This window comes from Clarias gariepinus, chromosome 18, assembly GCF_024256425.1.
Source record: "Clarias gariepinus isolate MV-2021 ecotype Netherlands chromosome 18, CGAR_prim_01v2, whole genome shotgun sequence".
NCBI lineage: Eukaryota > Metazoa > Chordata > Actinopteri > Siluriformes > Clariidae > Clarias > Clarias gariepinus.
The window spans coordinates 17,278,271-17,304,894 of NC_071117.1; the positions used below are offsets into that span (position 1 = coordinate 17,278,271).

At 36.3% G+C, this 26,624-nt stretch overlaps 1 protein-coding gene across 1 annotated transcript; it reads right to left on the bottom strand.

The window, feature by feature from the left end:
- Positions 1-23,650: 23,650 nt before the first annotated feature.
- cxcl18b (chemokine (C-X-C motif) ligand 18b) lies at positions 23,651-25,226 on the bottom strand. Its single transcript, XM_053476668.1, has 4 exons — positions 25,059-25,226; positions 24,658-24,778; positions 24,344-24,445; positions 23,651-24,102 (listed from the first exon to the last, which is right to left on the bottom strand). The coding sequence occupies exons 1-4, from the start codon at positions 25,132-25,134 to the stop codon at positions 23,979-23,981; spliced, it is 423 nt and encodes a 140-aa protein (XP_053332643.1). The 5' UTR covers positions 25,135-25,226; the 3' UTR covers positions 23,651-23,978.
- Between the last annotated feature and the right edge of the window lie 1,398 nt (positions 25,227-26,624).

A 26,624-nucleotide genomic window follows, 5' to 3' on the forward strand; every position in this document is an offset into this window, starting at 1 on the left:
TCCGCATGATTGAATTTTTAAATCTAAAGGTGTGTATGAAAGAAATACACACGAGCCAGGTGTATTTATATACCTACATACCAGTGGCGGCTGCTAGCTTTTGAAATGGGAAGCTCATATTAGGACTTCATCATAAAATTCATTATGTTATTTGTACGTAAATTCTGGCTAGTTTCCCCTTCCACGAGCTACTTTAATTATATGAACGAACTAACTTTACAATGTTGAAACACTGAGCAAAGTCAAGAAGGCTATAATATGTTTTTTGAAATTATTTAAAGAATGATTTGTACAAACAAAAATGGTTTATATCACCAGCAAACAATACAGAGTGCAGCAGTTCATCGTAGCACTTCACCTGCAAATCCGCATGGGCAGTGGCGGACTGGCCATCTGGAGTACCGGGGGTTTTCCCGGTGGGCCGCTGGCAAGTGTGGGCCGGCCCAGTCAGTACGCAAATATATAAAAAATGACGGAAACCATAATATTGCATCTTTTTCCTACTCATATGAATGAGTGCGTCGATCGCACGGGCGCTGCCGACAAAGAGCGTGTTGTTGCGGGAGAGAGAGGTTGATTTATGACAGCTGTTTACGGGAGTGTAGTCCAGTGCGGGAGATGCATTGTGAGTAATGCAGTTCGGTGTGTGTGAAGTTGAATGCGAATCCGAGATGTAAGCTGGGATATAAAGCCTGAGTTTTGTTTTCTTTTCAGTACTTTTTAGTTGGATTTAAGTGCGGGAGCCACCCGAAAGTTTGTACTATAACCTGACAATGGGACTGAACTTGAATCTCTGTAGCGTTGATGTATACTTAAGACATGCTGCCAATAAAAAAAAAAAACAGCTCCTCCAATCATCATGCAGAAGCTCGGAGTCCAGGCTAGCCCACTCCTCATTTGCTCCTCATTCACCCCCAGAGACGCTGAGTGTCTGTGGGCGGGACATAATCACAGCGTTTATCCATTGACCGTCTAGTTTCAAAGCACTGAAAAAAAAAAACCTTCAAAGCCGAATTAAAGTCAATGGACGCTGGGCTTCAACGGGGAAATGCACTGTGACGCTACGGGAATGTATGAGAAGAAAATCAAGTCAGCCGACCTGCTATATCTAACTGATTCTGAGCGAACTCGTCTTTGAGATAAACGTTTTCTAACGCATTTTTAGTCAATAAAATGTTAATACAATAGTACATAATTTGACCATTAATTTTCGTGACATTATAGGGAAAGCTGAGCTTCCCTTGCAGTCTTAAAGAAATCGCCACTGCTACATACTGTACCTATCTATCTATTTATATATATACACACATACCAAAATAATTACTACCAAAATTATTCTCTCACCTGCCTTTACATGCATATGAACTTAAGTTACATATAATTCTTAATCCATAGGGGTTAATATGATGTTGGCCCACCCTTTGCAGCTATAACAGCGTTACCTCTTCTGGGAAGAGTGTTTATAGGAATTCTTGATCCTCCTTCCAGAAGCACATTTGTGAGGTCAGGATGACAAAGCTTGGCTCTGGCCTCTGCACAGTCATTTTGAAACTGGTTTGAAGTTGTTTTTCAGGAGTCGGACTCAGCCCCTTACTTCCAGTAAAAGGAACTCTTAATGTTAGACATTTTGGAGAACTTCATGCTCCCAAGTTTGTGGGAACAGTCTGGGGGTGGGCCCTTCCTGTTCCAACATGAGTGCGCACCAGTGCACAAAGCAAGGTCGATTGGTGAGTTTGGTGTGGAAGAACTTGACTGGTCTCAACTCAATATAACACCTTTGGGATGTGGAGAATGTGAGCCAAGCCTTCTCATCCAACATCAATGTCCAACCTCACAAATGCGCTTCTGGAAGAATTGTCAAAAATTCCCATAAACACACTCCTAAATCTTGTGGAAAGCCTTCCCAGAACAGTTGAAGCTGTTTAATCATATTAAACCCTATAAATTAAGAATTGGATGTTACTCAAGTTCATATGCATGTGAAGGCAGGCGAGCAAATACTTTTGGCAATATATAAAAAATAATTATATACATTCACATTGACATTTGATAACATTATGTGTAAAAGAAAAAACTGCAAACAGATTTTTAAACATCTCATGAACAGTGTATACACTGAAAATTAGTTTTCATATAAACATCTGTGGATTTTTTGTTAGTTTGTTTCTTTTGTGAATGTATTTTTGTGTTATTGTTTTAGAATTTTTATTTTTTGCAAGTTTTATCTTGTTTGTTTTAAAAATGCCTTTGTTGTTTTTGTTTCCCCCTTCCCGCATTTCCTTTTTCTTTTGTTTTAGGAACACCTACATTTATTGTTTATTTATTTATTTATTTAATGCCTTTTTGTTTTGTTATTTTTGTGGTTTACACTGTTTTTATGAATGTCTGGTTTCTGATTTGCACCCTTTTATTTTGCTTTTATTTCTTTGGAAGTAGCCCAAAAAAAAAAAGAAGAAAAAAAAGGGAGTGTGGATTACTGTATATATATATATATATATATATATATATATATATATATATATATATATATTTGATTTCTTTTAGGAATGCTCTCTTGTGCCTTGTTTTGTATTTTCTTTGTTTTGTTTTTGGATGAAGCCATGTTTAATATACTGTATACACACATCTGTTTAGAATAACAGTCTACCTTTTTTGTTCATGATTTAAAGCTGGCCAAATATGAAATATGCATGATTTGTGTTTGTGTGTGAGTTTGTAAGTGTGTGTGTGTGTGTGTATTTAAACAAGTCTGGATAACTTTTTTTTTCCTCTTGCTCGGTCTCTCTCGCTCTGTCTCGTCAAATGGCAGTTGTTCTCTCCCTTGTCTATATGCGCCGTCTGCAATAAAATCTTTCAAGCTGTTGGCAGTGGAGCGTTGAGAGTCGACAGTCGCACTCAACCAAAACAGTTCAAGGCCATTATAAGATTTCTGTAACTCAACAGAGAAGAACTGTCGCTCGTTCTATATAAACAGCAAGCTTTGAGAATTTATACACCTCTCAATGGTGAAGAAAAACTGTCTTGTTGATTTAAACTCAGAAAAATACTAGGCATATAAAAAAGGATTATTTTCGACATAGCATGACATTTACTACAGCTTGTTTTTTTTTTTTTTAATGAGTACTAATTTTATTAGCATTTTATTTTGTTAGTGATAAAACTGTAAATATTTTTAGAAATTTAAAGATAGCAGAATATTGCTGGGTTAAGTTCAAATTATCACTACAAGGACGGTTTCCTGGATACGGATTTACATAAGTTTAGTCAGGAATTATAATGTCTTTCTAAGCCAGACTAAAATATTCTTTATTTTCAATTAATTTAACTTGTTGTGAATTCTTATTAGTCATACGTATTGATGCAGCTCCAGCTGCAAGCTTTCTATTAAAGAGATCAATCAAATAATTTTTTTTGCTTCCACAGTAACAATTTGCATAGGGATTTTTTTTTACCAGGAACTGTACATAAACAAAAATAAATAAATATTTTTTTAAAAATTGATGATATGATGTTTACTATAAATTTTTTTTAAACTTTTTTTTTTTATTTGTCTGCTGCGCAGGTGACAAAAAAACAGTTATGAGAAACTGTTAGTTTAAAACATAGATGTGTTTATAAATATAAATAAATCAATGGATAAATAAATAAATAAATAAATAAATAAATAAATAAATGTTGGAACGTACCCATCTTAAGGGTGTTAACTGCCCCCTGCGTCATAGGACATCACTGATTATGTTCCAAAAACTGAATGCGATTTTGTAATAACCTAACTTTCATGACTGTGAATTAAACTGACATCAAACATCAGCTAGTTGCTTCATTTTAATGCTGGCCAGTCAACTAATTAACTAATTATCTTTTGCCGAGTCTATCAATGTCAATTGTCTTTAAAAATGATTATCATTTCAAAGTGATTAATTGTGCAGTACATCATGTATTCTCACAAGGCTCAAAGTTTTTGTTCACAAGCAGTAATGCTGAAGCAGAAGTGCTTATAACAGGCTCATTTACACAGTACATCTTCAGAAAAAGAGCGAGTTTGGAAGAGCTGATTTCAGCGCCTTTAGAGAACACTGCGCTTTTAATCAAGATGATGCTTATCGTTATTACAACAACTGTTCTTCTTAACTATCTGAAACAACAGTAATGTTAAACTCCAAGTCTGTTTTTTTAAGTAGGCCACTTAGAAGACTTTTTTTTTTTTTTGGTCCTCTTTTGGTCCCTCTTTTTTCCTTATTCCTTAGATTTATCTTCATGTTCCTCCCTAATAACCGCATTGAATAATAAGGGGAACGCCACCGCAGTGACTCCATAAAGGGGATAATAAAGATAAATGTTCTTACCTGAAACTGCTTTATTGTTCTTTTAGATATGTCTTTATTGACATTGTAAATTGATGTCCCAGCTTCCTTTTCCTTCATTGCCAGCTGATATTTTCTGTTTATCCAAAGTGAAGGGTTGCCTTCTTTTAAACAATTTGCTTAAATGGCATTTTTCCCTGGCAGGTTGTGGATCGTTATTTTGACTGAATTATATCTCCAGTTTCAGAGACTTCCCCCTTTTCTGGATTCATGCCAAATTTTAAAAGCAACTTTCGCGTGTCACTGAATGAGTTAAAACGTATTAATCATGACAGTAGCCGGCTATGATTTAATCCTGTTTAACTTAATTCGAGCCTCCGTAGTTCCCAAGCAACAAATCTGAAATGAACAAGTGTTTTAGAAAGCAACGTGTTTTTTAAGATCCTGATTAACTGCCCAGGATAAATGCTTACTTCTGGATTAATTTTTAGCTCTGTCTATGAAGTTTTAATTTTGGTGTGCATTCTGGATTGTTGTTGAGGCTGTGGCTGCGTTCCATTCCAAAGTGTACGTCACAGGGTGCTCCCTACTCCCTGCTCTGTTTCCAGGAAATGACTGTCAATAAAACAAACAATGGATTTGTTAATTAAAGTAAAATTTTTATTATTAAGTCCTATTAATATGATGTTATCCTCATGTTATATGATGTCATTTTACTCCCTGCGATTTGGAATCACACTTAACATGGCTGAACACCCTGCAATGTATACTTCACAGGGCACTTCAGGCCGATCGAAAACGCACCTTGTGTCTCTGGTTTGGCAGATGGAGTGGACATAATGTCAGGTGTATACATGTACAAGTTTAGAGGGAGGCACAAGATGACAAAATCTCAGATGCTTCACATGACTGAAAAATAGAAGATACTCTGCATGACCTGGTCCAACATTAGATGACATTTCCATGCACCGCGTATAGACCGTTGCAATATGGGTATTCATAAGTGCCTCGTTAAAAGCAGATCAGCATTGATATAATGTGTATTTGGCACACAATGATCAGCTCATAAGACAGCACAATTAGCACAGATGTCACTGTCGGAACTAGGGAGAACTGCTCTAATCAGACTCCAAACTCCAGAAATGCAGTAGCTCTAAATCCGATACTGGATACTACATAATATCTTCATACTGTACCTGGACAACTGGGCTATACCATACTTGACCTCTTAAACCATAATTTGACATCAGTTCTATATCAAGGAAGACTTTTATTAATTTTATGGCCAAGTGTCACACAGCTTTTTGGATTGTCTGAGCTGTTAAAACATGGGAGCAATGTCATAATACCCTCATGCAGTTTTTCATTTTGGCCAATTAGGCTAGTTACCTTCAGATGTTTGGACCCTCACTCTATATGCATATTTTAATTGACACAGTGTTACTTTGTACCATTAATTTTTGGAATGATATTTAACGATAAAACTATGAATATAAACCAAGTGGAAATCTTTATTGATACTCCTTGCCAAGATTACATTCACTATCATGGATTGACTAGGACTTGTGACTGCATTGATATACGCATGTGATCGCTGATATAAACCTAGTATCTAGTGTCAGATAATAAAACATTGAATGATTCAACATCACAGCATGACAGGGTCCGGGTTTGACTCATGCCCAGGATCGATTTCCGCCTCTATACTGTATGTCTGAAGTCTCCAGGTTCTCTCCATGCTTGGTGGGTTTCCTCTGGGTACTCTGGTTTTCTCCCACAATCCAAAGACATGCAGATTAGACTAATCGGTCTAATTTCCCTTAGTGTGTGTATGTGTGTGCCCTGCGATGGATTGGCACCCTCTCCAGGGTGTGCACCCCGCCTCCATGACCTGAGACATGCTCTAGGCCCTCCACGACCCTGTATACAGGATAAAGCAGTATAGACGATAAGTAAGTGAGTGAATTTGCAATCTAAAGGCCAGTTGTGATTGGTTGTCATTTTTCATAAACGCTAGCTTTTATTTCGGTCTTGTTTTCACCCATATTACATTATTGGTCTGGTTACACTGAATGTCTGTTCCATGTTTTTCATTTATTTTATTGAACTATGGGTGTAATAAATTGTCTTACATGCATCTTTAGCTGTATATGCTTAGCGCTTTGCATATCTACATCTTTATCTTTAAATTTTAACCAAAGGAGGCAAGGTAAAAAAATAATAATAATTATAATTATAATAAAAAAGGTTGTTTCTAGGTGTGGTTGGGGGTTCGAATCTCACCCTTAGGTATGTGTGCTTGGAATTTGTATGCACTCCCTGTGCTTGGTGGGTTTCCTCCAGTTCCTCTCACAGTCCAAAGACTAGCTGTGTAGGTTAATTGGTGTTTCCAAATGGCCTGAAGTGTGTGTGATGGAATGGCACCCCATCCAGGAGCCTTGAGCCCTGGATAGTCTTAAAGCCCCCCTTTTACCCTACACAATTTGGACAATTGGTGGGAGTTGTTTGATGTTGTTTTAATAAAATGGCAATGATAGTTCCTTAACCTCAGCCACATCCCTAAAAGTTTAGAACTAGTCTCAATTCAAAGATGTGCATAAAACTTTTTTACAGATGATATTTTTATTTGTATCCACCCATGCACCTGTGACCAGGCAATAACTAAAGATGCAGTGCACAATAACAACAATGCACAGCTTTACATATTTATTACATTTGTCCTTGTTACACAAGTTTCACATCGAAACTCTCACTCACGGCTGTTTGAAAGTAAAAACCTCCCAATTTTTAAACATTTTGTTACGTCCCATGAGATATCAGGCCTCTTTAGAATACGTTGTTTTCATTTTAAATAATGCATTGGTATTCAATATGTCCTGTCATGTATATACTCTGGATTTTTTCTCCCTTCATAATAAAGTCTTGGGGCGCTCCTGTTTCGCTGTTTTTTCGGAGAGTCTTATTGTTTTGTTCAGATTTCTGCAACTGTAGAGCCACTCTAATCCATCTGGCATCCTGGGCTTTGTGATCATACCTCGTATTCTGTATTTTGGTTTTGTTCTGCATTATCTTGTCTGCATGTGCGATTTGTGACACAGATTTCAAGATTCATCTGATTAAAAATGACGCACTTGGATTCATCACATATGGCGTGATAATCCTTTAAATCGCCTCATTCAAAACACAACAGCTTCACTTGCTACTCACTTTCTTTCTCGACTTCCCTGACGCCCCTTACATACAATAGGTTAGCCTATAAGTCATGTGAGCATTGGGAGCTGTCAGGGTTTGGGCTTTTTTTGTCCATGCACCATTGCACCATTTAGATGACTCAGGTCCAGCTCTCGTAGACATGAAACCGAGTCAGAGGAAGCGGCCATCTACAGTAAGTGTTGACCCATTTTCGGCTTTGTTGAGGGTCACGGAGCAGTCAAACCATGTGCTTCACACCGAGCCTAACCTGTTTTTGACCTCATCCATCTGTTTTCAAAGACTGAAAACATCTTTCGTTTTATAAAGCTTTCTCGGTCTAGGCATCTATTAAATGATTTAGAATAGATCTAAGGTTCTGGTCATGATGTCTGCTTTTAAATAATCATGTCAAATGTGGGATGAAGTGCTTATTGTAGGATTTGTTGAAATGGTTTCATAAGGGAAATCTGGTTTGAAATTTATTACAGCTAATTCAGGAAAACTATTAACTGATTTCTACATAACTGAGAAATTATTAAAAATAATCCCCTTTTTGCCTTTCCGCCTCTTTTAGCACAGCACTCACAATACACCGGGTTCTTTCCCCTATTTCTTTCATGCTGCTCAGAAGTTACTGTCCTCAAAATCCCATTTGTGATGCCATCTTTTAGGGTAATGAGATCTGATTTCCACTTCTCAGTCACCAGCCATAAATCTCTAATCTAACCCTCAGGGTCACGTAGGTGTACATCTTCATCTTCTCTCTCCTCGTCTTACCTTGATCTCCTGTCCGTCACATCCTCCCTCATTAAAACTTCTCCCCTTTATTTTCAGAGTTCTCGAGTCAGAAAACCTAGCATAGATCAAGCTTTCCTATCATCTCGCATTGCCAATTCCCCATCCTGAAATTTTATTCTCCAGTGTCTGCAAAGTATTTCTGCACTTTCATGGAAATCCTTCCCGTTTTTACTTTTAATTCCTCTTGATCTTCGTTCCTACAGATTGTGATCACTCGTGCCTTACTGTGGGATAAAAAAAGAAAAGAAAACTCAAGGTCAATCTGTACAGTTCTTCAGCTTCCTCATGACAACGTTTGATTGCTTGGTGTTCCTTACTTGTCATGTCAAACTTTGGAAGTTCTGTTCATATACTAAAAGATTCTGGATTGCTTATTGCCTGACTGATTTAAGGTTCCAAGGTACAACTCTTTACAAAGAAAAGTTTTTGCTCAAAAAAGACTGGGATGTACGTTTTGAAGACCAAAAACTACACCAGTCATCATTTTCTCTGCCTGTTTGGGTGTGCTCAATAGACAAAAGTGTCAGACAAGGATTAATGAATAAATGAAGCTCTTTGTGAACTGGACGACATACTGTATAATTCTGATCAGAGGCTAGGGCTGAAGGATTAATCCCCTAAAAAAAAAAGGTTTTAGATTAATGCATACAGTACATGCCATCTTATTTCTGAATGACGGCTATTTGCTTATTTCCCTGCATTCAAGGGAGTGTGTTTGATTATTTACTTGACAACATTGCTATATCAGTCACACTCACTCAGTGTGAAGCAAAACACTATTAATTTACCAATCAGGCCAGAGATTAGCTAATGAATCAGTCATACAACTCGATTACTTCCCTCATCCCACTTTCTCATTTACAGTGTTCCGGTATTAGCACTCGCTCAATATCACAATATCCAGCCAATCAGAGGCCAGAGGAGGAACCAGCTACTCTTAATATTAACTTATCTTTTTTTTGATTGTGTAAAGCTGCTTTACGACTATGACAATTGTTAAAAACGCTATACGAAAAAAATTCAATTAAATTAACACACTTAAATAAGGTTTGAAAAAGACTACTATATTTATATAGTATATTACAATTATAATTGTACATGCCTGTTTCTGATTGGTTCCTTTAATGCTCTCTGTGTCTCTAAATAGGTGCACATGTCAAAAAATTTAATGTCCGAAACAGAGACAGGCATGTACAATTCTAATTGTAATAAACTATAGAAATATAGTATGAACCTGATGCGAATGTGTTAAAATTGAGAAATAAAACATTTAACAACAATACATTCTACATTCTTACCCATGTATTTAATTTTAAACTATTAAACAAACTCTGTGACATTTATCCTAGGCTAATAAAAATAATACTGATTAAAACTAACAATTTTTTATTATTATGAGGTTCAATAGTTTGATGAGTTTGCAAAAAGGTGCTATTTATCAGCTATTTTATTAATTTTTGTTCACATTGTTTGAAGTTATTCACTTCAAGAGGTCTAAAAATAACAAATCTAAATATTTGTTAAATATAAACCAAATAGTTGAAAGTTCTGTCTAGAACCTTTTTTATAATAGTTTATAATGATAGTATTATATGATACTATATAAGTATAATTATTTATTATAAAACTTTCACTTACTCTCACTCATCTTCTATACCGCTTTATCCTGTATTCAGGGTCACGGGGGCCAGGAGCCTATCCCAGGAAGCTTAGGGCATGAGACAGGGTACACCTTTCAATTCATCGCAGGGCACACACATACAAACTTACACACTCATTCACACAATACAAGCAATGTGTGAACGCCAATTAGCCTAACCTGTGGCAACAACCACTACACCACTGTGCCGTTATATATATTATATATATATATATATATATATATATATATATATATATATATATATATATATATATATATATATTATTATTATTTATTTCTTTTTTTTTGCATCCCTAACTGATGCACGTGATATTTTTAATAAGTAATTTTTTTTTGTGATATTAAGTATAAGTATTTGCAGTAAATATAGACAGTAACTAATTCTAATAGTAAAATTTCATGGTAAAATTTAGGAGCTAATGTGAGCCACTTTCCAATAATAGTTCATACTTAAGGAGAATGAACAAGAGTTTACATTAAATACTTATTCATTTGTTCATTCATTCATTCACTATGACTTTATGCCAGCAGTCATTGCTATAGAAAGGAAGCCCATTCATAAACTATGTGCGATATGGACAGACAAATCAGCCTACAATACATGTCTGTGGGGAAAACCAGATGAAACTGATCCAAGCACAGGAAGAACATACAAACTCTCTCTCACACACACACACACACACACACACACAGACCGGAGGTGAGATTTGAACCCCTTGCCATAACAAGGCGAGTAAAAGAAGTCACCTAAGCCACCTTGCTGCCATTAAAAACTGTACAGTTGCAGACTTTTCTTACTTAACATCACATTTATTAGATTATAATATCCAATAAGCAATGACGCCCGTAGCATTTATGCTTAATATTGATTTGTATGGTTTCACCAACCTCTAACACTCGGAATATCAATGTAACTTGACTGTTAATAAGCCTCAAAATTTACCAACCCTTCCTAAAGTCATTCCTTATGACAACACATCTCGTTACCCGTCTTGACACAAACCTCCTCTGAAGGCTCACTTCCAAGTGACAGAAACCCATCACAGGCTCTGGCTTCACATAATAATCACAAACAAGTTAGATTTCGTGCAATTTGTCGCCTGTCGGGTAGAGGCACATCAAGGGCGAAGTTGCGCTTCAGCGAGACGCTATGACTGTGAGCGATGAGTGCACTTGTGAATAACTAAGCCGCTGATTTGGGGCGACACCTCCTTGATCGGAACAAATAGGGGTGGGTGGCCCCTTCCTAACATGTCCGCTGACCTCCCTTCTACTAAGGGGCTACGGTTCTCGCCCACTAGCTCCTTCTGCAGTGTTGTTCCATGGGAGCCAGGTGAAAAGGTTAACAGATTCAGCGCAGTAGAGCAGTGCAGCGGATCCCTTATGGTGGTCTCACCAGGGCTCGCAGTGCACGAGGAGGGGGAGTTAGTGATTGTGTTGATGCAGGAACGGAGAACGAGATATAAAGTACAGTAATACAGGGTGGCTTTGCTGCCCTCATCAGTCCAACTGTGTTTATTACAGTGGTGTCGTTTGGGTGGCGAGACAAACCACATCTGTGAAGCTACTATGCTTATATAGACAGGTTCTCTGTGATCAAATGTGATCAGATCTTACATGCAAAGTTCTTCAAAGTTCTGAAGTTACTACTTTATATAAAGTATACTACTTAAGTTTTTTTTTTTTTCTACTTCAGCCCCACCGTACAAATCAGCCTCCAGGCACTCCATCTGAACACCCCAAGAGACATCCTGGGAGTCATATTCAGTGACTAGGAACACCAGCCAAATCCCAAGTTTTTCTCTTTCATGTTCACACAAGCTGTTCTTGTTGGAGTGGCCCAGCATTACCCATCCAACCTGCTCCGGTAAGGGAATCCCTTTTAGCGTTTGCATAATGATGCAAGCAGTAAGCAACATACTGTAGTCATCGATTGACTAAACACCAGGAGGACGTTACAGAACTTAACATCAGCGAGGAGACTCGTTAGAAGCAATCGCCATGCGTGTATCCACTAGAAAAACAGCAGCTCACTTCTTTTTTAGTAATTTTTCCTTCATATTTTTTTTCTTTTTGTCTCGCTTCAGTTTGGGAAGTGACAAGTGCTCTGTTCTCGTCATGCTCTCCATGGGCCTGCGGAACAGATGCAGTGCAGCTGGACGGCTTTGTTATCCTTTATTTATCATGCCAAGGCAGTTTGATTGACAAGATGGGACATCAGAAGTTCCACTCAGAGCCAAACGGATTAGACGAAAGCTTCCTTGAAAGCTAAAACAAAGTGAGACAAAATAACAAGCTGTTTGCTGAGCCAAAATAAAAGACATCTCTTATTGTGTTGTAATTGGGCGTATTGTCAGAAGAATTGTGATAGTTTGTCTTGTTCCATCTGATAATATTTGTTTGATTTGAAGTGCCATAATATTGATCTGTAGTTTGTAGGCATCATGAAAGCAGCATTGCACCAAGACTTATGAATATTGTATATGTACGTGCAGATATATTGTGGGCCACTTTTATTATTCCTCGAAGTTAAACACATGGGTCCATTCCAACTGTGTAATAAAAGAAACATAAGAAAGTTTACAACAGAATGAATTGAACAGCGCAGAAGGCAGAGCAATTTACAATCAACTGTGATTCTCCTATTGTTGTGTGTGTGTGTGTGTGTGTGTGTGTGTGTGTGTGTGTGTGTGTGTGTGTGTGTGTGTGTGTGTGTGTGTGTGTGTGTGGAACTGACACTGACTAATCAAGAAAAGATCCTTCAGTTTGCTAAGTATGGAAATTTTGGGAATTTGCTAACTTTGGGAATTTGGAGCAATTCAGACAAGCCTCTGGATGCAGTGTTATGATCTGCGGTTGCTTCAGATGGTCAGGCCTGGGCTCCACAACCTTATACGGCAATAAAATGAAGTCAGCTGGATGGGGACCTGAATGTACTGAATGACCAGGTTATTAAATATTCCAGGAGTTAAATTGGTTGAGGGGTTCTGGAATCATGTTTACACATGAACTGGCCATCACATTGTGTGCTTTAAGCTAAGCTAAAGGTAATCAAATGAAATTTTAAAGTTTTGACTTTTTTTAGCCAGAACGAAACATGAAGCATAACGCATCTAGTAACTACTGTAAACTGATTAACACAGATGCAAGACACAAGCTAACTCAAAACGTGGCTATTTATGCTCAAACTAATTAGACACCTTGGTTCAGTGACTGCTCTCATCACCTGACCGAGGTGCATTTTGGGAAATGCAGTTCCAAAACTTCCACAAAAGTCTCTGGGCGCACTGCGTCCCACAGGGTTTATCTCTGACAGGGACTGGTAGTACTAACTCAATTTTACTTTATGACTCATCACTTCACCATATTTTTTATTATTTTTCACTAACAGCAGGCCTTACAGTACTTTTTTTTTTCAATTCCTTATATGGCAGATTTTTTTATCAACTATAAAACAACATAAAACCATTAATGGTGAATGGTTATAGGTCTAACAGCTAAACCAAGGTTTTAAATTTTAGCTCGGAAAAGATAACTGCATTATTTATAAATATGCATTCATATCTGTGTGCACGAAATGAAACACTACTTCATACAGTATAACAAAAGGTGCAAACAGAACAGTGCTCACAAATTGATGTCCTTTATAGACCAGTAAATTGTTTTAAATATATAATAATTATTCCTTTTCTTTAAAACTATAATATCTTTGCATAGTTTGTGTTGCAATTATATTGTGATGTCTTTTTTTTATGAGTGGTTGCCATAGTAACAAAGGATCCCAAAGATGAAGAAGCCAATTTCCTGGCCAATAAGATGTATTTACTGCGTTAAATGTACCGGTAGTTCCCAGATTATGAACATTTGAGTTATGAATTTCCACAGACTGCGGTTCTACTTCCGCAGAGTGCACCAGATACCAATATTTATATTTATATTAATATTTACCAATTATATACAATATTACCAGTGTGTAATTAAATGTATAAAATGTCTGATATATTGTATGTGTGTGCGTGTGGGGGGTGCGGGGAAAATGAGTCAGCTTTACTAGTTTCAATGGATCAGTGAGGAATGTCCTGTAAAGCTGTCCTGATTTTCTGAAATAATCATAATTGTGGAAAACCCTCGAAAAAAAAAGGTGGAAAACAAAGACAAAATGGCGTACCGGATTCCCCTTCGTGATTTAAAGGCACAGAGACAACATTTTACAATGAATTTTCTTAAGTGCAATTACAGTTTTTGGCCAGTGTGGGAAAAGGGGAAATATTTAATCGAGCGGATTGGTATGCTTTACATTGTATAAGACTCACTTTGTCAGACTTAATAACAAATCAAGCTTATGAACATGCTCCTGGAACTGAACTTGTTCGTAAGTCAGGGACTACATTAGAATGATTAGAAATATAATAGTATACTACTTTTCCAGTAAGCACAGTTATAAAAGCAAGTAATATTTTTTTTCTCACACTTAAATAGAAAAGAAAAAAGTAATAAAGAAAATGGTGGACTTTGCAAAGAAGCACTTCAACAGTCTGTTGCAGTTCATTTCAGCTTCATCACTGATATTTGGACTAGCAGTGTCAGTACGATGTCTCTCATCAGTTTAACTGCACACGAGGATTTAACTTCACAGAGAGCGGTTTTATATGCAAAGCAGTTTGGGGGTTTGCATAATGGCAAAGCAATGGCAGCTACATTTGATGATATGCTTCAGACGTTTTAAAAAGTTCTGTTCACATTGTGCTTTAAGATGTCATACTGACACTCAGAACCGGCAAGCAAATGAAAAACTTTTAATTACACCCAGTCTGACAAAAAGTGGCATCAATACATCATTACTATCGACAATATCAACAATATGTATGCTTAGAGCCATCCTTACATTCAAATTTGCAATCCAAACAAGCGCATAAAAGGTCAGCTTGGTATTAGACACGAGCCTCAAATGTCATGATGTGGCACAACACAGCCGTATAAAGCGATCAGGCAGCAAATGCCTAGGAATACTGTAATACCAGAGTAGTTATGAGTTGGCAGAGACCACAGAGGAAAGAGAATTAAGAGGAAGATGAAGATCAGCAGATCATCCTACAGAAACACATGCGCACAAATTCACATACACAACCTGGCACTGTGTTCATCTACTTCTTTGATGCAATGTAGCAGATATGGGTTGAGTTCAAAAGTCCAGTGCTAAGAAAATGCTCAACTCAGGCCTGTTGGAGCTTAGCTGCTAAAGAAAGCGACTTAAGCAGTAATCATAGCAGCAGTCAGAGCTAGGAAATATAACCTTCACATCCTGGACACAACCTGTTTCACCTCCTACCTTTTGCCAGGCTCTGCAGAAACCAATGCACCAAAACTGCCAGGCACAGGAACACTTTCTTCTCTCAGGCCATCACCCTCATAAACTGTTGAACTTGACTATATGCAATCCGTAGTAAAAAAAAAAAGAAGAAGAAGAAAAAGAAAAAAAGCACCAACATGCTTCTAGCAAAGTTCTACTGCACATTACTGCTATTTGTACTAATTATTATATGTAATGCACACTATGATTACTTGCACATTTACTTTATGTACTGTATATCCGTTAACTACTCAGAAGTAGATTTTTTTACCCTGGGCTTTATTTAATCTGTATAGTTATTGAATGGTTTGTACTCTACACAAAAGTACACTGTTTTATGTTGGTTTGTACTTTGAGAAACAGAAACAGCCAGAATCAAACAATCCCTTATGTGTGTCAACATACAGTACTTTGGCGAATAAAACCTGATTGTGATTCTAATATACAGTAGTGCATACAGTCAGCTCCAGTATTATTGGCACCCTTCATGAAAAAAGGGTCAATTTCTAGTAAAGTCTAGTGAAATTACAGTAAAGTCTCTAAGAATACTTTAATTTATTTACACTATAAGGGCAGTCCTCTGGAGACATTATGGCACTTTTACTAAGAAAATAGTAACTTAGTACTATTATTATTAAGCTGAAGTAAACTAAAGTAGTTTATTATCTTGAGGTGGGAAATTTTTTTTCTTAATATAAATAAGCTACTTAGCTTCCCAAAAGTGTTTCTTTTTCTTTCCTTCTTCACAAATGACTATTTCCATGGTATGCTCTTACTTTGTTAATGCGAATGGGAACTGTTTCTATTACTGGAATATTGGTTTATTGTGTATGTTATACTTGAGAAACTCAATGTTTCTCATCTCTGGAGTGCTCCTACTTTATCAGCTTCAACAAATCACAGACCCTGTTTTTTTTTTTTTTTTACAGGAGCAGCATCATGCTTTAATATTATAACAAAGTTTCATCATTCATTCCCAGCAAAGGAAAATATTAAACCTACAGCATAAAGATCATTCTATACAATTGTCTACCTACAAATTTGCCACAGATATTTAGGGAAAGCAAGATTGTGGTTTTGTCTGACACAGAAGTAGTGGTCCACTATTCAGCGATGCAGAGCAGCCTGCACAAACCTGATCCGCATGGGAGAGTCATGATAAGGGAACCTCACCTGTAACCTCTTCACGAAGTCACAAAGTGAATTATACAAAACAACATCCGGATACAAGTCATAAGCATTCTGAAAAGAGTGCTGCGGACGGGTGAAATACAAATGGTACTTTTTGTAAAGAGGGAAAAAGAAGCACCTTGGCAACTGTTAATCATGTATCTGTTATGCTCTAGGGTTGTGTGGCAGCCCATCTGTTATGTTCTAATTGTCAGCCATGGCTCAGTCCCATCGATCATGGACCATAGTAGGGCTACATGATTAGATTTAATAATAATAATAATAATAATAATAATAATAATACCATTGTGCAACACGCAGTATTTAACTAGAAAATGTACTACTTCATATTCAATATGAATGTATACTGTATATCTAGGCTGACAGAGAATAATTGGACAAATGATCTCATTTAGAGGATGCTTGTCAATATTTATCACCTCTAAAGTTTAAACAACAAACCCTGATACTTAAATTACTGTAAAAAATAAAAAAAAACTGTACTTATGTTCTTGGCTATCCTTGTATACTATATTACCTGTCATAAATCGTGATTAAATATGATTAAAATAAAATTTTAATAAAAATATTCATGTAAATACTTGTCCACCACCTGACCATATCCTGCAAGCAGCAGTCCTAAGTGTGAAGTAATAAAGAGCAATGAGGAAAAATTATGCAAGTGGAAAACATTTTCAGGATGCCAGCAGGGGTCACACTCCCCTGAGTTTGTGGCCATATGAGTCCGTTTCCTTGTTCACTTTACCATTATATCCATGAACTGTTTATTGCCCTGCACCAAGCAAGGACAACCACTACAGAAAATTTAAATAACTTGTTAAAGATGACTTTAACACTTAAATACAAAGTTGCATTGTAAATTGCATTGTAAAAGAAAAAAAAAACTGTAGCTCAGTAGAAATCAGAGCTATAGTATTTTAATTAAAGTAATATTCTTTACACTTACTGGATGCAATGCAATAAGAACACATAGGATTGGGATTAAACAGCTGTGTAGCCAAACAAAAACCACTTGTTACCGAGACTTACCAGAAAAAGAAAAAAAAAACTCATGAGAAAAGTCATGTGGTCTGATGAGTCCAAAGTGACTCTGTTCCAGAGTGGTGTGTGTGCATCAGGGTATAAAGGGAAGTGCATAAAGCCAAGTGCATGATGAAATGGTCGGGAATGTCTAGTGGACATTTTACAAGCTTCTGGAGACAGTGTTATGATCTGATGATCTTCAATAAATTATATAGTCAGTGTTATGATCTGAATGACCAGGTTATGCAATCTACTGTATGGATGTTTCTTTCCCTGTTTACACAATTCTGGTTTTATAACTATATATATATATATATATATATATATATATATATATATATATATATATATATATATATAATATAATATTATATATATTATAAAGGGAAAATATATGTATGTGTATGTATATGTGTGTGTGTGTGTGTGTGTGTGTGTGTGTAAGCACATAGTTTTCAGTATCACCTTGCATAGCCAGTTCACTAGTTGCACATAAACTGAACTGGGACTTGTTTGTACATGTTAAACTCCAGTCAGTCTAGTCACTTTGTCTGTCTGATTCCTTCGGGTTTTGTTATTTGATGCCTGTCCACACTCGGACCTTTGCTTGCTCCCTCCTTTAGGGTTTTCAAAAAGTATGTTGGCTTTGTCAATACAGACTTCCTGTGTAAGGATCCTTATCTTTTTCCGGAACTTCATTACAGTGTTGTTATAACTGGAACTTGTAACTAATAGATTGTGCAATAGTTGTACATTAACTAACTGAACATTTCTATGCCTTTAAAGATTTTGTTTTGCCTTTAATGTACTTTACAAATGTTTTTACTCAGTAAATTTGTGCAATTAGATGCAATATTTTGTACCATCGTCTTGAATGTTTTTTTTTTCTTTTTAAGAAATACATTTATGACATGTACATATATATACATCACACTGTCGGGCTTAAACCATGGTGCATTTTGAAACTCTTTAATTAATGCACTGTCAGAATATTTCCGTCCATATTACTCTTTATGTTGGGAAATATGATGATTCAGATAGGCTGCATCTGTGATAATCAAAGCATTATACTGTATGTGAAATGTATTATATAAGCATTTACATAATAATTATATAATATCATTTATTAGCTCATATTATATAAGTGTTTTAGGAAATATTTTTATTTTAAACAGAAGGCACATGTAGCACAATGGACTACACCTTCTTTCTACTTTTGTTCATGGGTTAGGCTTAATCTCTAAGCTCAAATTTAAAGGCCAAGTTGAATTTTACAAGCATTTGTTCAGCTACAGTAATTGGCTGTAAATATCGATTGGACGGCACTGTAAAAGAAGGATTACAGTAAAGTGTCTGTGAATATACGGCAGTTTACTGGCTGTTTTTCTGCCAGTAGTTATTTACTGAAATTTAGCAAGATGGGTTTGTTTTACAGTGTAGGACTGAACTCTTTATACCGACAGACAACACAAAGAGAAGGGGAGAAAAGAATGTAATGCTGGAAATTGAGTAAATCTTTTCGCTTTCGGAAATCAAAACAACAAACTTGACTTTTTGAGGGATATAGGGACACAGTTTTACCTACTGAGGTGTTGAGATGAACACAAGTAATTATTATTTCAAGTTTGAAGCAGCATTCGCTTGATATTCTAGTGTGTTTGAAGGCATGACATTAATCAGAGGAAAGAGAGAGAAAGATGAGCGAGAGAGAGAGCGAGAGAAAGTGAGAGAGGATGAATGGAGTAGGTGAGAGAGCATTAAAAAGACAAAGCGCCAGCCGGCTCTCCGGACTGACAAAGTGTTTAAATTTATGGAGGATCTATTCTCCCCACACACACTCTGTTAGTTAAACCCGGAGAAAGATCTTGATTTCCCTGGAGAACACAGGGACGAACATGCACACACGCACGCACATACACACACACACTGACTCTCTCAGTGCAGTCCTCTTCATCTCTGCTTACAAGACTCTTAGGGTTATGCTTTTCATGACTGTAAAGTGAATTGAAATTGATCAACTGGTCAAACTTTATGAAGTTTACTATTTGGTGAACATCCAGTTTATATCTGTCTCCCAGTTACTTTACAAAGACATGACCAGGGGCAGCTCAGGCATTTCTGAGGCCATAAGATTCAAGATTTCAAGATGCAAAAAAAAAAAAAAAAATTGCTTAAAAAAAAAACCCTTATGTCTAGGGTTAAGTTGAATCTCATTCCTGTATTGATTCTGTTTATAAACGAGTTTATATCCGGTGTACATATTTAGCTATGAAAATTCTCAGATCTTTTGCTGATCACATTAAGATCACCAATTGTGATCTTAAATTTTTTAATTTAAATTTGAATTAAAATTTATTAGTCACATACACAGTATGATAGGCAGTGAAATGTTTTTAAAATAGCCCATGGCGTAAAATTTTTTAATTAAAGATCATTAAGATAAATAATATAAAAGTATGTAGTAATAAAAAAAGAAAATAGAGTACTAAAACAGAAAATATTTAAATAATAAATATAAAATATGGAATAATAATATTTTTTGTATTTTTTATAATATAATATGAAATATATAAATATTTTTTTCTATATAACTTATTGAATTAATGTAATAAAAATAGAATTGAAATTAAATTTAAATGGAAATGCACAGTCATGTGAGTCTGTTCATTTTCTAGCTGAAATTTTCAGATCCTTGATTTTCTTTCTGCTTCACTCGCCTTCAAATGCACCATTTCAGCACATGTAGTTTTTGAGCTACTCTTAAACAACCCTTTGCTGATGTGCATTCTCCTGGCCAATTAGAATAAAACATGTATTGTTAAAGGTGGGGGAGGGGGGGGGGGGGGTTCAGATACTAATGTTCACAACATCATAAGGCATTCCCTACCTGTTGCATGGTTTTTCCAACTTGCATTTATTACAAACAAAACAAGCAAATAGGAAAAAAAGTTTTTCGGTAGTGACTGATTTATTGTGTGTATTTTTAACAAAAGAAATCACGATGACGTCCTCATTGTTCAGTGGTCCAAACGTTAAGAACACAATATGAATGAGAGCTGAAAAAGGCTAGGTTCTTCTCTGACGAAACAGAGTGACCAGAGAGGTATCTCCTGATTTAAATGTTATATTTCACTGATCAGGTGAAATTCAGGATTTCATCAGAAAATACCTCCACATTTATATCAACACATAATGGATCTTGCTACTAAAAGTCAATACAGTCCACAGTTTGTAGCGTTAGCTTTAGAGTGTGTTTAAATTCAGCAAACAAGAACTTTAATATAGCAACACTTACAGCTTTTAGGATCCACACCAGAGCTTTAGTGTTTTCACAAAACCAGCTAAGAATGTTACTTATTGTGAAAGTAGTGCATTGTGTACTGTACTGTATATCCACACATTATAAGCGAATTGGCTACCTGATCCAAAGGCAGGATAAATTTACTGCTCAGTGAATAAAATAGCCTTTCCCTATGTGTTTCTCGATTTTTATTTATTTTATTTTTTTTAATTAACTGTCCCACAATTTCTCAATGTTGTTGTTCAGACTACATTTCTAGTCAACATGCTGAGTCATCAAATGCACACCTTATCGCGAATTAATTGCTCTGACCTCAAAGTCTCAGGAGAATAACAGTAAGACTAAAAGCTTCTTCATCCGTCAACGTAGTACGCGTGTTCAGCCCCTCCTCCACATCAAATTTTTTTACACCCCTGTTCGAATTCACTCCGAAACAGTCTGCTCAATGTTGAGTTTAGAAAGCCAAACCAACATCGCTGCACAAAGCATAAAGAGTACACGAAGGAGAACTTACTTCAACTTTATAAGTTACAGGTAAACTGAACGCCTATCTAGCGACCATCTAGTGACTTAACATGTGCTGGCCTAACATTACTTAAGCTATATAATATCTAGCTAAATTGTTAAATACATTTTTTTAATTTTGATTTCAAGAAGTGCAAGCAAAGAAACAGACAAACTGAGAAAATTCAGTTAAGCATTTCTTACTTCATTTATTCATCTTTTATACTGATTGTCCTGGATCCTAGGAGCCAGGAAACTTTGGGTACCAGGCAGGGTACACCCCCTGGACAGGGTGCAAATCCATCGCAGGGCATGCACACTATGGGCAATTTTAGACTGCCAGTTAGTCTAATCTGTCTGTCTTTGAACTGTGGGAGGAATCCAGAGTAGGAAGACCCAAAGTGGGAATCAAACCCTTAACCCAGGAGATGCAAGGCGACAGTGTTAACTACTTCGCCCCTGTGTCCATTCCTTACTTGTTTCTTGAAAAAAAATTTCTGTTATGTTACTTCAAATTTAGTTACATAATTGCAGTTTTACAACTCGGTGCTCCACTATGACAACTTCAAGTATTTCAAATGACTGTAAAGTGTGATTTTTGCATAAATCAATCTCACTCACCGTCTAAATTGCTTTATCGAGGCACGACGTGGGGTAGACCCTGGACAGGGGGCCAATCCATCGCAGAGCACGCACGCACACACACACACACACACACACACACTATAGGCACTAACACCAATCAGTCTAACCTGCATGTCTCTGGACTGTGGGAGGAAACCTGGAGTACACCCACCAAGCACAGGGAGAATATGCAAACTTCATGCACACAGAGACGGGAATCGAACCTGGACCCTGGAGGTGCAAGACGACAGTGCTAACCACTGCACCATCATGCCACCTATTTTTGCATGTATATCAAAAATTATTATAATTCATTAAAATTATTAATTAATGGTCTAGTTTTAACCACATAGTGAGGCATGTCACATAACACATGAGATTTTCACATGAAAACCTTGGTCAGAATGTAAAATTGGTAAAGATTGCACAGTGTATTTTTTTTTTTAAACCTTAATTCATTAATATGAAATTCACAAAAAAATAATGCTTCCCAAAATTGTTCTATTTTAATTTTTGAACTCAGTATGAGGAAGCTGGCACAACTGGATCATGTTGTTTTCTTGTTTTTCGGCAACCATTCAACTTTTTAACGTGCTTCACTTCTACAGTATGTGTCACTCTGAGGAAAAAAATTGTGCCAAGTAAAAAAGGGGGAATAAACTTCTGTACACAAACAGTTATTATAGATTTCTGTTTGAGCATGCTTCTTCTGTTTGCAAGATATTACCTGTTATAATTACAGACGTATTGCTTCAGGCGTTCACAGACTACAGACCAATGATGGTCTGTATGACAGAAAAGATGGACATACATAATATTCTCTCACAAAGGGAATAAAGATGCTGTTTTATTTTATTTTTTTTAATTAGAAAATAATAATAGTTAAGGTATTGACACTGTAGACTATATCATAAACATCAGGGGTACTATGACATCACATTATATTGCAATAAAAGCAAACAAAAATGAAGTGTTTGTGAACCCCTTACCATTAGGTTATTTATGAGGATCTAATAAAAATGATGATTTTACGCATGCACATATGCACACATAAAGTAAGTGTGTATAATGGGCATTTTAATTATCTTTTTTGAACTTTTTACAACACTCAAATGGCATATCACACAAACCAATGAATGCATAATGTTTATTGTTTCTGTTCTTTCTGATTTTTTTTCCCATCAAGGGGTCGCCACAGCGGACCATCCAATCCGTACAACAACTTGGCACAGGTTTTATGCCGGATGCCCTTCCTGATGCAACCCTTTCATTTTCTCCAGGCTTGGGACAGTGGCTGGGATTTGGGCATTGGCCTTGGCAATCGAACCAAGGCCTTCTGAAACCTACCACTGAGCCAGCAATGCATAATGCATTAGGTTAAAAAAAGGAAAAATATCTTGTGTGCATGTACATTTATAGGATTTTTTTTCTTGATGTTATGTATTAATTATAAAATCTGTCATTTTAAATAATTTCAGCTTATAGTTTTTAAAAATCTGTGCATGTACTGAGGATGAATATTGCAGAGCAGTCAGCAGATGGGGCTCAATCCTCCTGCATGAACATGGATCACATAACCAGCAAACTTTAACCTCTGATCATGCTTTGATTACATTTGTTTACTTTCAGTTCTTTTTTTTTTTTTTTTTATTTTGAACTTCCCATTTTATGCAGATTTTTAAAAGATAAACACACACGACTCGAGGTACAAAATGTACAAATTTTATTTCAAATTGGTAGTAATAAAAGAAATAAATATAATATATAGATATAAATACTAGTGTTAAGTAAATAAAAAGGTGATGGTCTACTTCAGGTCCTTTAAACATTCAGTGTTCATGGGAAATCTTGCAACAAGCGTTTTCTACTAAACATCTGTGTGACACTTCATGGAAGTGCGAATGTCCTCAGGTTACATAACTGGAGTTTCCGAACACAGGAAGGAGGTGAGCTGTCAGTACTCCTATTGGATTTTGTCAGTCACATGACCACAGAGATTCTTGGAGTTTCCACATACACCCCTCTTGTTCAGCTGCTCTGTGCTGAAACAGTGCTGACTGTAGTTGCGTTTTCTGTGACTTTTGTGTCGCTGTTTCTGGGATTTCCACATTCTATCATCCTGACAGTGGCACTCTTGCCATCTTTGTTTACCCTGTTAAAAAAAAAACATGCATATGTTATTTAAAACGTTGCAACTGCAGGAACATCGGCTACATCACTAACAGATGGTTCTAATAAGATTATGCATGTTAAGTATGATGCTGATCTTTTTGGGATTCTGTCGATTTTGTCCCTAGCATGCACTTAGTTATTTTCTTTTGACTTAAAAGTGTTAAATAAAAAAAAAATGCACAAAAATCCCCAAATGATAGTCTTTCTAAATGCGTCCTTACCTGTTCCAGCATTCCTGAAGGTATACACTCTGATTAATCTCTGGACTAATACAGCGCTGATCATTTTGTTTGGTCTTTGGATTTATGGTCTTCAGTGTCAGTCTAAAAAAGCAAAGACAAACCATATTAGCAACATGACCAAAATTCTGCCTCTATATGTAATCAGACAAGTATAAAAAAAAACTACTACAAATTAAATTAATCTGTAACAACTCTTACAGGAGTTTCATACAGTATACATAAGCTGACATACAGTAATTCCTTACAGGGCTACGACTATCATAGTTTCTACAGAAAGGTATAAGGAAACTCACATGATCTCAGTGACTTTGCAGCGGGATCGTGGTGGGGTGATGGAGAACTCTTCAATATTTTTCCATTTTGAAGGCTTACGGGACGTGTTGAGACACCTGCATCTGTCTGGGACTGACTGACCTGTGCAACAGAAATCCAGATTAATGCATGGTAAGAATCAAAGCTTTATACTGATGCTCAACTTGGCTTTTCTAAATGCAGATAAGTATTATATCTATCTCATAAATTTACATGCATTAGTATCTCAGTGTCTAATAAGTTTAACATTATCTTCACAGGATGTACTGTATATCATTTTTTTATCTATAGTCCTTTGCTAAGACATCACTAACAAATCCATACCAATTCCAAATCACTATAAATATTAAATTCAACACAAAATGCACTTTTGCAGGCTTACCATTGTTCTGTTGGATGCAAAAGACCACAACCAGGGAAAAACTGACTGCGTAGGTAATAAAAGCCATATTAGCCATACTAATGCAGTTTGAAAAGAGACACTCAAGATTTCTGGTGCAAGAAAATGTGAAATGGACAGAAGAGCTTTCACTCTTTTATATCCCTGTAGAGGAGACACGCCCCTTACTGGAAAGCCCAGGGCTGAAAGTGGAATTTCCAGGCTTGTTTAGGAGCATTGGAATGCACAGAGTGAAAGTATCAACTGGGCACTGAGTAGTTCAGGGGGCTAGGGGTTGATTAAGGGTTCTGCAAAAGACTGAGTCATAGTTAAAAAGGAAAAATGACCATCTCCGTTTGTGATCTTGTAGATTTAAACAGTTTGCTGCATTTACTGTATATTAATTCATTTGGCAAAACACTTGTATACAGACAGTTTTATAGAATGCAGAACACGGTGCAAACCCAAGCGTACAGAAAGTGGTGGTCAAATTCCCAACAGCACCAAAGCCTCATTAGGAAATAAATAAATATGAGAATAAACTATTTATTTTCTTTTATATCCACAGCCTTCTCTTTATATACACTTTTCCCAATCAGACTGCATGGAAATCAGACTGGATTCCAAGTACACCATTAGCAAGCAAAAAAAAAACAATTAGCTATCCAAAAAGACTCTTAGTTATTATTTCCGAGTGGAACGTATTTGAATAACAATATTTTTTGTTACTATGTGGTAAGAATTTAAGGATTATGTACTGTATATACAGTACTGTGTGCAAAGGTCTTGCGCCACCGCCATTTGTCCTTGTCAAATTATATTATATAATGTTTATCAAATTAAATAATTAGGAACAAATATTTTACCGCAACTAATGATACAGTTTAAAAATTGTTTGCTGCTGTATTAGCTTCAGCAACAACCTCATTTCCTCTTGTGACAGTTTAAACCACTCAGCATTCATCATCACCGGTCTGATCATGTGCACCTGTTCCTCACTGGCTCATGCCTTAAATATTTTTTTGATGTTTAAATGATTCATAGGTCACTTTGTTGCTTAACAAACAAAAAAACATTCCTTTAAAACCGTTCATTTACAGGGACTGAAGTAAAAATTTGAGACAAAAACTCCTTCAGGAAGCCTGGAGAACCAATCCTCGTGATTACATAAAAAAATAATACATAAAAGTCTGACTCTTTGAAAGTAAAAATATAAAATATAATATAATGAGGGATGGCTCAAGAGATTTGCACGGTACTGTAGTTCTGAAAGACATTTTTCTTTAACCTAACTATTAGTTACAGCACTTGTAGTTTTGTGCATTTTAACCTTCATTGTTTTTAAAACAACATAATCCAAACCATTTTGTTAATATAGTACCTGTTAATTTTCCCATAATCATTTTATGGGAAAATGTATGGGAAAAGTATAGATTATAACTATACGGTTGGTCCCCATCAAGAGACTGGACTATTTTCACTAATCTCTTTAACAAAATCAGCAACCTGTATACTAGACCCCATACTGTACCTACAAGGTTATTCAATCATGATACCAGAAATGACTGA

Bases quoted from the DNA above. Each gene is read 5' to 3' on its own strand.
- cxcl18b (XM_053476668.1), bottom strand. From the start codon at position 25,134: ATGGCTAATATGGCTTTTATTACCTACGCAGTCAGTTTTTCCCTGGTT. The intron at 24,779-25,058 runs GTAAGCCTGCAA...TCTGTTGCACAG, and splicing joins TTGCATCCAACAGAACAATG to GTCAGTCAGTCCCAGACAGA. The intron at 24,446-24,657 runs GTGAGTTTCCTT...TTGCTTTTTTAG, and splicing joins TGCAAAGTCACTGAGATCAT to ACTGACACTGAAGACCATAA.